The sequence below is a fragment of the Suncus etruscus genome, chromosome 15 (genome assembly GCF_024139225.1).
Source record: "Suncus etruscus isolate mSunEtr1 chromosome 15, mSunEtr1.pri.cur, whole genome shotgun sequence".
NCBI lineage: Eukaryota > Metazoa > Chordata > Mammalia > Eulipotyphla > Soricidae > Suncus > Suncus etruscus.
This window is the reverse complement of record NC_064862.1, coordinates 54,097,712-54,112,496: the sequence shown is the minus strand read 5'-3', so window position 1 is coordinate 54,112,496 and position 14,785 is coordinate 54,097,712. Positions and strand designations below refer to the sequence as shown.

Genomic DNA, 14,785 nt, shown 5'->3' with positions numbered 1-14,785 from the left:
TACCTGCTAACATTGCATAGCCTACAGGACGAATTCATACGGTTTGAAATAATGTCAGCATACATCACTTGGATAGAGACATTCAAAGGAAAAGGAAATAGCGCTCAAGCAACTAATTCATTCCTTATGTGTTAGGTGCCTACAGAGCTGGACACTTAGTGCCACCCCTGCTGTCCCATCAGGATCCAGCCCAAGACCTGTGTAAAAGCAGATATTCTTCAGGTTATAACTCAGAAAGCAACTACCTTGTGCTGACATCAGGGGAGCACAACTGGGCCAATGCCTGTGAGGGATCTGGCTTCTCCACTAGCTTGTCCCATACATGGTCATATCTTTATTAATTATAGCAAAAAATTTAAATTGATGGCCTATTTTTTTTTATAAAATTATTATAGTCTCCTCACCATTTATTTAGAATGTTTTTACATTTGAGGACACTAGATTATATCCAAGGCACGACTGGCTCAACTATCCTTATATTTGTGGTGCTTTCAATTTTTTTTTTTTTTTGCTTTTGGGGTTAGTGGGTTTGGGATTACATCGGTGGTGCTAAGGCGTGGTTGCTCCCAAGAGTGCTGGGATACCTGGGGGTGGGGGTGGGGGTCTCAGTGCTGAGAAGTGAACCAACCAGAACCATCTGGTAGGGGTTAAGGCAGTTAGCCATGCTCTCTCTCTAGCTCCATCACTGTCCTTGGACACACTTGACTGTTTTCATCATGAGGCTAGTACTGCTGAGCAGTTGCTTGGCTCTTGGTGTCATATCTAAAAAGCCATGGCCTCACTCAAACCACAGACTTATACAAAATGAAAAGCCCTTGAAAAATCCATGTCTTGTTTATCAGAGTAGTACGTAAGGACTACTTAAAGAACCATTGAATAATATACTTTAGAATGGCAAATTCTACAACAGGCAGGTATCTGGACTTCAAATCTTAATAAACAGAGCAATGGGGTTCTAGCAAAGACAGAAAAAAAGGGAAAAAGAAAAAAGAACAGTAAATGTAGCTATTCAGTTCTCTCTTGGCAGGAACGAAGGAGGAAGTTCCATTAGCTCAACTACTGAGGTCGGAGATGCAAACAGAAATGTCTTTTCTAGGAGCTGGAGCAGTGGCCTAGTGATAGGGTTTTTGCCTTGCATGCAACCGACCCGGGACAGACCTGGGTTCGATCCCCGGAATCCCATGTGGTCCCCCGAGTCTGCCAGAAGTGATTTCTGAGCGCAGAGCCAGGAGGAACCTTCGAGTGCTACAGGGTGTGGCCCCAGCCCCCCCCAAAAAAGTCTTGTCCAATATTTTCCTCCCCTCCCCCTTTCTGGATATCATGAAGACCACAATTTAGGTCTACAGATTTTGACCAATTCTGTTATAATTCCCTTTCCTCACCATTATAATTTGCTGCATCTGGATCATCCACGTTAATGGCAATGACTTTCCAGTCGGTTTCCCCTTCGTCGATCATAGCCAGTACGCCGAGGACTTTCACCCGGATGATCTCACCTCGGTCAAAGACCTGGGAGGCAACAAACCAGTCAGGGCATGTCAAAGAATGGGACATTGGGGGACACCCTAGGCTCTGAGAGAAGAAAGACACTGAGTTGCAAATGGCAAGCTGCAACCTACCCCATGGATGTTGCTCTGAGGGTATGTGTGTATAGGGGGTAAGAGGCCTCCCAAGCAAGACTCAGGGGCCCAGGGGCCCTTCCTGGAGGTTCCCACTCACCTACATCAGCAGTTTGATGCTAAGGCCTAAGGCTGCGGGGCCACTCAGGGTTGAGGACCACCCAGGCCACCTTGGAGGTGTTCTGGGGCCACCAGGGCTATACCCAGTGGTGCTTAGGAAAATGTGCTACTGGGGCTGGGGCTGTGCACATACCTTGCACGAGGCCTTTCTTTAAAGCAATTTTTTGGTTGTTGTTTTGGGGCCACACCTAACAGTGCTACTGGCTTTGGGCTCAGAAATCACTCCTGGCAGTTCAGGGGACCATATGGGATGCTAGGGATTGAACCCAGGTTGGCCACGTACCAGGAAAACCAACCCGCTGTGCTATTTCTCTGGCCCTAAAACAATTCCTTAAAAAGAGCCAAACAAGGGCCTGGAGAGATAGCACAGTGGCGTTTGCCTTGCAAGCAGCCGATCCAGGACCAAAGGTGGTTGGTTTGAATCCCGGTGTCCCATATGGTCCCCCGTGCCTGCCAGGAGCTATTTCTGAACAGACAGCCAGGAGTAACCCCTGAGCACCTCTGGGTGTGGCCCAAAAACCAAAAAAAAAAAAAAAAAAAAAAAAAAAAGAGCCAAACAAGTAAACACCCATCAAAGTTTATAATAGGTGCCCTTTGTACTTATAGTTCCCAAGAAAATCTGTACATACTCCCAGGCAATTAATGCTTTCAAACTGTCAGTGATAGTACCAAAAGCAAAATCACCTTTAATTTGTTTCAATTACATTTATTCACAGAGTTCTTTCTAGATCAGACTAAATTTAAAAGATACACAATAAATTTACTTTAAATTTGTAAAGATACAAATTTAAAAGATACAAATCAGTCAATCTATGCTTAAGCGGAATGTAAGCTTTTAACATTAAGCCAAAAAATGCTTATACATATATATATATATATATATATATATAAAAAAAAAAATATATATATATATATTAAAGTATGAACTCTGGCCATTTATCTTATCTGTTTATCTATTTATCTTATCTTTTCTGTCCCAACTCAACACTCAAGAAAAGATTTGAGGGGCTGGAGATATAGCACAGCAGTGGGGCATTTGCCTTGCATGTGGCCAACCCAAGAAGGGCCAGTTCGATTCCAGGCATCCCAGCCTGGAATTCCAGGTCCCCCAGCCTGCTAGGGGCGATTTCTGAGTGCTGAAGCCAGGAGTGACCCCTGAGTGCTGCTGGGTGTGGCCCCCCCCCAAAAAAAACAATCAATCAATAAATAAAAGTTTAAAAAAAAAGAAAAAAAGAAAAGATTTGAGATTCCATTACCTTGTTGCCAATTTCACAAACGTCAATTGGATCATTGTCACCACAGCAGCCCGTGTGCTTGTCATTGTGTCCTGGGTCTTCCCAAGTCTGGAAACAAACCCAAAACTCAATTGAGGATTTATTCCTGCATATGTCACTGAGAAGCAGATCATTTCATGGTACCAGTCAAAGATAAGGTGCTTTGCCTTCCATGCAGCCAAGCATAATTGGACCTGGTCATACATACGGTCCCTAGAACAGTTGGGAAGTGATCCCTGAACTACTCTCAGCCTCACAGTTTCCAACTTTCTTCATGAAACAGAGTTCTTAGGGAGCTGAAGAGGAGGAGATAGACTCTGCTAGCCGGTAAATGAATTTCCAGTTTTGTTACTATTTTGGTTCTCATCTGTCCCGATCCAGATCATACTATTAAAATTTGTTTGCCTTGTCAGCTAGAATAATGGCAAGATGAAAAAAGGGGGATCAATCCAACAAAGCCAATGCAGACTCAAGAGAAATCGGTATTTCAGCTATGTTTTCCCAGAAAGCAGATATTTCCAGGCTAAACAGAAAGTCAAAGTTCAAAGCGAAGTCAAATCAATGAGGTCACCTAACACGGTAGAGGGGTTACAATGCAACTCGTAGATGGTTTCACAATAAATTTCAATCAGTAGAGGCAAAGGGAACAAAAACATATTATCATCAAGAAAAATAACCAGTCTACGGCCATACCACCCTGAACGCGCCCGATCTCGTCTGATCTCGCAGACAGAAATCTTACTTGAAAATTTTTGGATTTTCTTTTTTTTTTTCTTTCTTTTTTTTTTTTTTCTTTCTTTTTCTTTTTGCACAGGGCATGGCTTGAATTAGTTTTATTTTTCTTAACTTATATGAAAATATATATTAAAATGTTCTCTAAATAAAAAAAAAGAAAAAGAAAAAGAAGCAAATTTTCTGGGAAAATCTTAAGTGTCACAGTATAATCCTATCGAGTGTAGGTTATTTCCACAAAAGGAACACAATTTTAAGGCTTCCTCATTCAGATATGGAAGCCAATAGGACAGACTGGCACTGTGTTCAGGATGCACTGATAAACAATGGAGCCCTCACCCCTCCTCAGAGCAAGGACTGGTTAGAAAAACAGAGCCCCAATACAGTTTTACCAGTGACAGTTGAACTCAGGAAGAATCAGGAAGCTAGATCTGGGAGTCATGGCCATGGACATGCAGCAGTTATCAAGCACTTTACTGGTCTCAATAGCTAACAAAGTATTAGACATGCCAAGGGGAGGTTTGCATGTATTAGGGAGGAAAAAGCAAGCAGGTTAGGTTAGAGAACATAAAAAATATTGCAGACCTGGGATCTAAATCAATCTGTCTGATGGCAAAGAATCAGTGCTATTTTTTGTTTGTTTGTCTGCTTATGGGGCACACCCAGTGGCACTCAGGGGTTATTCCTGATTCAGAAATTATTTCTGGCAGGCTCGGGGACCATATGGAATGCGTGGACTGAACTTGGATCAACCATGTGCAAGGTAATCGTCCTACCTGCTGTTCTTTGTGGGGGAGGGTGGTGTTGGTGATGGTAGTGGTGGAAGCTCACAAATGATGCTCAGGATGGGGCTGCCCCATCTGTGATTCTCAGCCAAGTGGGCAGCTAGCTCAGTGCAAAGGCCCCCAAATGCTGCCAATGCTGCTTGGGGTTTTGCTTGGGTATAATTCTGGCAGTGCCGGGGCCTCCAGGGCTGCTCTGGGCAATGCCAGGGCAACATGTGCTTTCAACCAAGTGCTTTCAACACCTTGTTTATACTGTTTCTAGTAAACTAATAACACATGCTGTAAAGAAGGAATTTTCATAGCCTATATGCAGTTTAGATAAAAATCAAAAAACAAAGGTTCTGGAGCCAGAGAGATAGCATGGAGGTAAGGCGTTTGCCTTTCATACAGAAGGTCATTGGTTCGAATCCTGGCATCCCATATGGTCCTCGAGCCTGCCAGGAGCGATTTCTGAGCCTGGAGCCAGGAGTAACCCCTGGGCGCTGCCGGGTATGACCCAAAAACCAAAAAACAAAGGTTCCAATAAATAGGTATTAGAAGATTGTAGATGGGGCTGGAACAATAGCATAGCGGTAGCGCGTTTGCCTTATACGTGGCCACACAGGACGGACCCCAATTTGATTATCGGCAGCCCACATGGTCCCCCGTGCCTGCCAGGAGCAATTTCTGAACACAGAGCCAGGAGTAACCCCTGAGCACTGCTGGGTGTAACCAAAACCAAAACCAAACAAACAAAAAGAAGACTGTAGAGACAGTACGGGGGTAGCCAACACAGGATCAACCCCCAATACCTCATATAATTCTGTGAGCCCTGCCAGAAAAAATCTCTGAGTGAAGAATTAGGAGTCAGAACTGTCTAAGCATGGCAGGTGTGGACCAGAAATAAAACAATCAAAAAAGATTATGGGGCCGGAGAGGTGGCGCTAGAGGTAAGGTGTCTGCCTTGCAAGCGCTAGCCAAGGAAGGACCACAGTTCGATCCCCGGCGTCCCATATGGTCCTCCCAAGCCAGGGGCAATTTCTGAGCGCTTAGCCAGGAGTAACCCCTGAGCTTCAAACAGATGTGGCCCGAAAACCAAAAAAAAAAAAAAAAAAACCAACCAACCAAACAAAAAAGATTATATACACTTAGTTTTCAGTTTCTCTCGAAAATAATCTATTCAAATAGCTCACTGCCCTGCATGTTTTTTAAATAAAATGGCGGAAAATGGTCTAATGATCCTTCACTGTCTCCATGCGACAAGGCTGGTTTTTCATGCACAAAATAAAGTATGTTTTAGAGTCACCACACAGAGACTCACCTGCGGGATGGCTCCATAGTTCCAGATGTAACCCTTATAAGGGAACAAATTTGCAACAAAGCGAAGTTTTCCTTTCTTCACGTCCTGCTTAATTGGATTTAAAGGATCCTTGGTAGCGATCTAAAATAAAGAATTTCAAATTATTGTTATTTTGGAACAGGGAATACTTTTCAATAAAAAAAAAAAAAAACAAAAACAAAAAACAAAAAACTGAAGGAGGGGCTAGAGTGATAAGCATATCAGTAGGGTATTTGCCTTGCAAGCAGCCAACCTGGGACAAACCCAAGTTCAATTCCCAGCAACCCATTGGGTCTCCTGAGCCTGCCAGGAGTGATTTCTGAGCACAGAATCAGGAGTAACCCCTGATCGCTGCCAGATGTGGCCCAAAAAAACAAAAACAAAACAAAACAAAAACTGAAGGAGGACCCAAGCAATAGTACAGCAGAAAGGGCATTTGCCTTGACTGCGGGCAAACCTGGGTTAGATTCTCAGCATCCTACATAGTCCTCCCAAGCTGGTGCTAGGAGTAATTCCTGAGCACATAGCCAGGAGTAACCTCTGTGCACTCCCAGATGTGGCCCCAAAACAATACAAAACAAAAATATGAAGAATTGTGTTTCTCTGATTCTGCTTTAAATGCTTTAAAGATGTACTTTACCCCTACAATTTTCATAATTCAAAAAAAAGTTTCCCTCAAGTCAGCCTTTCATTGGTAAAGTGACTTAAGGTTATAGGAGAACAATCAAAAAGGAGAGAGAGGGGCCTAAGAGATAGCATGGAGGTAAGATGTTTGCCTTGCATGCAGAAGGATGGTGGTTCGAATTCAGCATCCCATGTGGTCTCCCGAGTCTACCAGGAGCGATTTCTGAGCGTAGTCAGGTGTGACCCAAAAACCAAAAAAAAAGGGAGAGAGAATATTTACTAATGCAGAGAGCCAAAGATGATTAGTTGGGTTAAGTCCTAACATTGTAGAAATAAAAGCATGAAGCTTTTTATTGGGAGAGGGCAAAATGAACATCATCCCACTTCAGCACCTATAGCACTAAAAATGATTCAAATATGAGGCCGAAGCAATAATGCAGCAGTAGGGCATTTGCTTTGCACACGATTGACCCAGGACAGGCCTGGGTTCAATCCCGGAGTCCCATATGGTCCCCCGAGCCAGGAGCGATTTCTGAGGAGTAATCCCTGAGCTTCACTGGGTGTGTGTCCCCCCAAAAAAGATTCAAATATTCAGATGTCTACCATAAAGTGAACTCACTTAAGTGAGTGATCTAAAACAGAGAGGAAAGATCCAGAACAAAGAGCCAAAAGTGTTAGGTGTTCAACAGGGAAAGAGGGAAAAAATAATCAATAAAACATAAATTTCAGGGGCCAGAGAGATAGGACAGTGGTAAGGCATTTGCCTTAAATGCAGAAGGATGGTTGGGTTCAAATCCCTACATCCCATATGTCCCCCGAGCCTGCCAGGAGCGATTTCTAAGCATAGAGCCAGGAGTAACCCCTGAGCGATGCTGGGTGTGACTCCAAAAAACCCAAAAAACAAAAACAAAAACAAAAAAAAAAAAAACATAAATTTCAATAGAATCACCTGTTGCTGGGAAACTGAGGAGTCCATGGATTTCATGAAAGAGTTGGTAAATGGACTCAAAAGAGAACAAGGGGCCAGAGAGACAGCAGGGAGGTAGGGCATTTGCCTTGCATACAGGATGCTGGTTCAAATCCTGGCATCCCACATGGTCCTCCGAGCCTGCCAGGAGCAATTTCTGAGCGTAGAGCCAGGAGTAACCCAAGCGCTGCCGGGTGTGACCCAAAAACAACAAAGAAAGAGAATAAGAGAGGCTGGAGAAATAGGACAGTGGGTAGGGCATTTGTCTTGCATGCAGTCAATCTGTATTTGATCTCCGGCATCCCATATGGTCCTCCAAGTTCCGCCAGGAATGACCCCGTACAGAGTCAGGAATAACCCCTGAACACTGCTGAGTGTGGTGCATAAACCAGAAAATAAGAAGAGAACAAGGCAGACAGAAATGTGTAACAACCTTAGACTTGGGCAGCACAGAAATCTGAGTTTGGTTAGAGCAGAGAGGTAGGTACTCAGAGGAACAACTGAAGAATGGTGAGAAACAGGCAGTACAAAGGGGCTGATCATCTCCTGAGCAAAGCCATGTGGCCTGACTCAAACACATCCCTCCTTCCCCTACGAAAGGTAAACACACCTCCATCTTGGCATTAGTCCAGCGTGGTACCTCGACGACCATGTGGAACACATCCTGAAAATGAGAAAGAGGAGATGGTCACAGTCCTTGTCTGAGCATCTCCATTCAGGCACCCACAGTTCTATAGGCCTCAGAGAGGTCAGGAGACTTCTCACACAATTATCAGGGAAAACAATAAATCAGGAGTGGGGCTCAGCTCAGCTGCACATGCACATGTGTGTGTTTGTGTGTGTGTGAGAGAGAGCGTGCACATGTGAGCATAAGAGACAGAAACAAAGAAAACAAATATAGTAAAATAACAGTTATAGAATCAAGGTGATAGGTATATAGACGCTTATTGCATAATTCTTCAAACTTTTTTGTAACATTCAAATTTTTTCATAGTTAGAAAGTTTCTGTATGTAAAACCTTTTTCTTTTTTTTGTTTTGTTTTTGGGCTAATCCTGGCACTACTCTGGACTCAGGAATCATTCCTGGTGGTATTCAGAGAGCCATATGGGGTGCTGGGAAATGGAATCCTGGGTGGCCCTATGCAAGGCAATCACCTTACCAACTGTGCTATTGCTCCAGCCTTCAATCTGACCTTTTTAAAAAAGCACGAGGAGATATGATGCTTGCCTTGCATGAAGCCGACCCATGTTCAATCCCTGGCCTCTCATATGGTCCCTTGGGCACAGAACCCTGAGCACTATGAAATATGGCTCCAAACCAAAATAAACTAACAAAAACACGATGCTACTTTGTTGATTTCTATTCCAAAGTTCCTGACACCTGCTTAGTCCAACATAAAATCTACCAAGCAGGCTAGGGAGATACCTGAGGCCTGAGCACACACAAATCCTGGATCAGCCACTAGGAAAACAAACAAATACCTCTAGGGGTGACCCACAAGCAATGAGCTAGGAGTAGCCCCAAAGTACCACCATGGACAGCAACAACAACTTAGAGCAGGAAGAGGGACTGGAGAAATTGCACAGCAGTAGGGCATTTGCCTTGCAAGCGGCCGACCTAGGACTGATGGTGGTTTGAATCCCGGCATCCCATATGGTTCCCCCACCCCCAGTGCCTGCCAGGAGAGATTTCTGAGCGCAGAGCCAGGAGAAACCCCTTAGCACCACCAGGTGTGCCCCAAAATACAAAACAAAAACCAACAAAAAAACAAAAACAAAAAAGGAAGATGGGAAGAACCCACAAGTTAGTAAAAAATTTAAAAGATTGTGCTCGCTTCGGCAGCACATATACTAAAATTGGAACGATACAGAGAAGATTAGCATGGCCCCTGCGCAAGGATGACACGCAAATTCGTGAAGCGTTCCATATTTAAAAAAAAAAAAAATTTAAAAGATTATTTAGGAGCTGGAACAATAGGGCAGTCAGTGGGGAAGGCATTTGCCTTACTGCCCACCTGGATTTGATTCACAGCACCACCAGGACTGATTTCTGAGTATAGAGCCAGGAGTAACTCTGATAATCACCAGATATGACCCCAAAACAAAAACCATTTTAAGGGCCGGAGAGAGAGCATGAAGGTAAGGTGTTTGCCTTGCATGCAGAAGGATGGTGGTTTGAATCCCGGCATCCCATATGGTCCCCTGAGCCTGTCAGGAGCGGTTTCTGAGTGTAGAGCCAGGAGTAACCCCTGAATGCTGCTGGGTGTGACCCCAAAACAAAAAACAAACAACAAAAACAACAACAAAACATTTTAAAAAGAGATTATATTCAAACTCAGGACTGAATAAACTGCAGTATACCTACAAAGGGGCCGAAGAGGTGGCACAAGCTGTAAGGCATCTGCCTTGCAGGCACCAGCCTAGGACAGACTGTAGTTCGATCCCCCAGCATCCCACATGGTCCCCCAAGCCAAGAGCGATTTCTGAGCACATAGCCGGGAGTAACCCCTGAGCGTCACTGAGTGTGCCCCCCAAAAAACAACAAAACGAAACAAATAACCTACAAAGTAATTCAACTTGACTTTAAATTGTTAATACTAAATGCTAATTAATATGAAACCTAACTTACCCAATATCTGATTAAATTTCACTCTATACATTTTCAAGCACTACTTATCCCTGTTAATACCACAGAAGATCAGCGTGTCTGTGATTCAGAGAAAAGTCAATTTGAAAACTTTTCAGCAGCAATACCAAAAGGGCTCACAAGATGGAGCTGTTACTGCGTTAAAGATAAACTGGGACGGGGGTAGTTTGTTGATTATTTTTTTGTTTTGTTTTTTGTCTTGTTTTGGGGTTACACCAGGCAGCACTCAGGGGTTACTCCTGGCTCCACATTCAGAAATCGCTCCTGGCAGGTTCGGAGAACCATATGCCGGGATTTGAACCACCGTCCTTCTGCATGCAAGGCAAATGCCCTACCTCCTTGCTATCTCTCCGCCCCGTTTGTTGATTTTTGGGCGGGAGAGAGCATGAAGGTAGGGCTTTTGCCTTTCACGCAGAAGGGCGGTGGTTCGAATTTCGGTGTATGGTCCTTCGAGCCTGCCAGGATCGATTTTTGAACGTGGAGCCAGGAATAACTCATGAGTGCTGCCAGGTGTGACCCAAAAACCAAAAAAAAAAAAAAGTTAAAAAATAATCACAATTATAAAGCACCTCTTGTAGAAGTACCATATTTTTCAGCATATAAGATGACTTTTGAAACAAAAAAATGTTAACCGAAAATCGGAGGTCGTTTTATATGCCAAGTATATCCAAAAAAATGTTTCAATATGCTGCTAAACGGAAATTGTCTGAATATTGCCACAAAACGAATTTTCCAACTCGATCCTGCACCAATCACTGCAAGGCTGCTCGGACTGCCTCTCTAACTCAGCCAATCCAAGCAGCTTTTTTATGCGTGCAAATTAGACAATGTTTTGGACCCAATCTACACTGTCAATAGCCTGCTCAGATTGGCCAGAGTCAGAGAGGAAGTCTATTACAGAATAACCTCTGAACCTTTGCTTGTTGTGATTGGCTCACTGTGGTACATACAGTTGCAGCACAGGAACGTTCTGTCTGATACAGCAAATAGAGGCCTACACCTATGTTTTAACTGTAAAAATTAGGGGGTCATCTTATACGCCAGAAAATACGGTAGATTGGTGAGAGGCAAATGAGAGGCACTGGTAGAAGGAAGTGAACACTGGTGAAGGGACTGGTGCTGAGACACTAACTGAAACCCAATCGTAAACAACTTTGCAATTTCCTGGTGACAAAATTTTAAAAGGCAGCCCCAGCTTAGAGTACTTCCACATGGGTTCCTGTCACTGGCCACACAGATGCCAAGTGACTGGCCAGACTCTCTCAAATGTAGCACACAGATGCCCCCCTACCAATAGTTGCTATCTCCACAAAGGGACCAAATTCAGGTCAGCCACATGTATTAGGCCCCTGTTTAGGAGCCCTTCCTGCTCTGGCCTCGCCTTATTTATTCTGATTGGATTTTGAGCAGAAGGGAAAAATATTTTTAAAAAAGCCAATAACTTGGGGCCAGAGTGATAGCACAGCGGTAGGGCATTTTGCCTTGCATGCAGCTGACCCGGGACAGACCTGGGTTCAATCCCCAGAGCCTCATATGGTCCCCAAGCCAGGAGCAATTTCTGAGCGTATAGCCAGAAGTGTCACCGGGTGTGGTCCCCCCCCCAAAAAAAAACAAACAAAAAAGCAAATCATTACTTTTTTTTTCTGCATTGCCAAGAAAATATTGTTATAGATATTTGGGGGAAATTTTTCTGTTGTACAACCAAGATCTCTAGTAATTCCAGAGGTCTGATTGAGGCAACTGCAACTGAGCAGAACTTCTGGAAACACAATGAAAGACTATCCTAGACTTCGTCCTAGGATAGTGCAAACATCAAGACCACCAATTACAGAAGACTGAGTAAAACAACAGTGATGGAACAGAACTTTTAGAACTATAGACTCTATCCTAGACTTCATCTTATGACCTATGCAAATACCAAGATCTTTAGTTACAGAGGCCTGATTTTATCATCCCCGACTGAGCAGAAAGTTTCCTGGCACCGTAAAAAAACCTAGGAGAGTGAAAAAGAACATAGCATGTATGAAACCTGTAGTTATTTCCATGACAGTATGCTTCAAGGGCAGAGAAACACTGTATCTCTTATCTCTTAGGCCAAGGGAATTCCCTTTCTAACATCCCCAATATTTATTGTGCCTATGCAAAAAAAAAAAAAAAAAGCAGCACAATATTTTTTTTCTTTCACTTTCTTCTTTTTTTTTTTTTATTTTTTTTTATTTTAGGCTCAGGGTTATTGTTTGATTGTTGTCTTTATTGCTGTGGTGCTTTTCGGTTCTTTTAATTTTTGACGACCATGCCTGGAAATACTCAGGATTTACTCCTGGCTCTGAGCACAGAAATCCCTCCTGGAAGGCTCCAGGGACCCTATGGGATGCCAGGAATCGAACCTAGGTTGGTTCACATGCAAGCTAAATGCCCTACTGACTGTGCTATTGCTCTAGCTCCCTTTTCGGTTCTTTTGTTTGATTTTTTTTCTTTGTCATTGTAGTTTTGTGGGTTTTTTTGTTTTTTGTTTGATTTTTTTTAGTTTTGTCATTGTAATTTTTTGTTTGTTTCTGTTTTTGTTTTTGTAATTTTTTTGTCTTTTTCTTGTTTTTCTTTCTTCCCCCCTTTCTTCTCTTAAATTGATATTTATAACCTCTAGATGAATTCCTCCAGGATTTTTGTTTGTATTTTGCTTTTTTTTTGTTTTGTTTTGTTTTTGTTTTTGGGTCACACCCGGCGTTGCTCAGGGGTTACTCCTGGCTGTCTGCTCAGAAATATCTCCTGGCAGGCACGGGGGACCATATGGGACACCGGGATTCGAACCAACCACCTTTGATCCTGGATCGGCTGCTTGCAAGGCAAACGCCACTGTGCTATCTCTCCGGGCCCAGTATTTTGCTTTTTTGTTTGTTTTTTTTTTTTTTCTATTTTTTTTCTTCAAATAGAACCACAAAACTTTATAAATTGAGTGGGAAAAAAATAGATGGTTTAATCATATGAACATTGAGTAGAAATAAAAAAAAAATGATGATGGGGCCGGTGAGGTGGTGCTAGAGGTAAGGTGTCTGCCTTGCAAACGCTAGCCAAGGAAGGTCTGCGGTTCGATCCCCAGGTGTCCCATATGGTCCTCTCAAGCCACAGGCAATTTCTGAGCACTTAGCTAGGAGTAACCCCTGAGCATCAAGCGGGTGTGGTCCAAAAAAAAAAAATGATGACTTAAACACCAAATCCAAAACCAATGAAAACAGAATCAATACCCAATCTACAACAAGCTAGACACAGAGGGGACCACTTATACTGCAGCCTGGGGAGGTGGGGGGGGCAAAAGAGGGAGATATGGGATGCATGCTGGGAACAGGGGTAGAGAAAGGACAATACTGGTGGTGGGAATTCCCCTGATTAAATGTTAAGATGCGGGCTCGGAGAGATAGCACAGCGGCATTTGCCTTGCAAGCAGCCGATCCAGGACCAAAGGTGGTTGGTTTGAATCCCAGTGTCCCATATGGTCCCCCATGCCTGCCAGGAGCTATTTCTGAGCAGACAGCCAGGAGTAACCCCTGAGCAACGCCGTGTGTGGCCCAAAAACCAAAAAAAAAAAGTTAAGATGCACCTAAAATATTCCTGTGAAAGATTTGTAACTCACTTTGGTCCCAATAAAAATTATTAAAATTATGTCACTATGTACCATAAATGATGCAGTGAAAGTTTTGTAATGCACTTTGGTCACAATAAAAATTAAAAAAAGAAAAAAGAAAAAAATTATTAAAATTCAAAAACAAAGTTTTTCTGTTGTAGAAATTTGGGGAAAAACTAAAAGGGAGAAATTTAGAAAAAAATAATCTGCCTGACTTACATAACCATACGCTAAAGGCTATACATAGTGCTTAAGTACGTGATGTGTTTATTGAGTAAATACTTCAACACTTTCTTCAAATGATATTTAACAGGATTTCATCAATACGCTACTTCTATGGGTGCTCAACAGGCACTGGGACTAGAAATGATCAGAGGTCAAGTCACTTGCCCAATATTGCCAAGGCCAAAGTCAAGATGAAATCATGGTAAAAAAACAAAACAAAACAGTATTTCTCATCCTACTTTTGTAATATTTATTCTGTAATACATAAAGTGCATAAAGGCTTTAGAAATTACCAGTCACTATAGTCAACTTCATCACTCTCTTTGAACTTTATTTACGTATGTATTTAAGTTTTGGGGCCACACCCAGTGATACTCTGGGTTACTCCCGAGGCCAGGGATCAAACCCATGTGAGCTGTGTACAAGGCAAGTGGCCTCCCCACTTACTATTGCTCAGTCTCTTTTTTTTGTTTTTTTGGTCCACACCCAGCAGTACTCAGGCATCACTCCTGGCATGCCGGGATTCAAATCACCGACCTTCTGCATGTAAGGTAAACACCTTACCTCAATGCTATCTCTCCAGCCCCTGCTCAGTCTCTTTTAATTTCTAAAAATTATTAATGTATAGATTCTCAATCGTATAATATGATATGTACATTATATTTGCAATCATGACCCTGTTCTTATTTTTGGGTCACACCTAGCAGTGCTCAGGGCTTACACCTGGCTCTGTGCTCAGAGTTCATCCCTGGCATAGCTTGGGGATCAAATAGGGTGCTTGGGATGGATCCTGAGTAAGGCAATCAAGCACCTTACCCACTGTACCATCTTCCTCACTCACAACTTAATCTTTCT

At 43.0% G+C, this 14,785-nt stretch overlaps 2 protein-coding genes and 1 non-coding gene across 3 annotated transcripts in view; 2 read left to right on the top strand and 1 right to left on the bottom strand.

Moving 5' to 3' along the window:
• Positions 1-14,785, top strand: part of EIF4EBP2 (eukaryotic translation initiation factor 4E binding protein 2) — a 445,368-nt gene that overhangs the window by 276,976 nt on the left and 153,607 nt on the right. The gene's annotated exons all lie outside the window — the stretch shown is intronic.
• The window catches only part of PPA1 (inorganic pyrophosphatase 1), a 34,506-nt gene that overhangs the window by 11,903 nt on the left and 7,818 nt on the right, over positions 1-14,785 (bottom strand). The window contains exons 3-6 of the mRNA XM_049789208.1: positions 8,050-8,103; positions 5,831-5,950; positions 2,996-3,082; positions 1,383-1,509 (exon numbers count right to left, since the gene is read on the bottom strand). Of these exons, the coding sequence (XP_049645165.1) occupies positions 1,383-1,509; positions 2,996-3,082; positions 5,831-5,950; positions 8,050-8,103 (388 nt within the window). The remainder of the gene's footprint in view (positions 1-1,382; positions 1,510-2,995; positions 3,083-5,830; positions 5,951-8,049; positions 8,104-14,785) is intronic.
• Positions 9,267-9,373, top strand: LOC126031558 (U6 spliceosomal RNA). Its single transcript, XR_007503391.1, has one exon. It is a non-coding gene; the product is annotated as a U6 spliceosomal RNA (small nuclear RNA).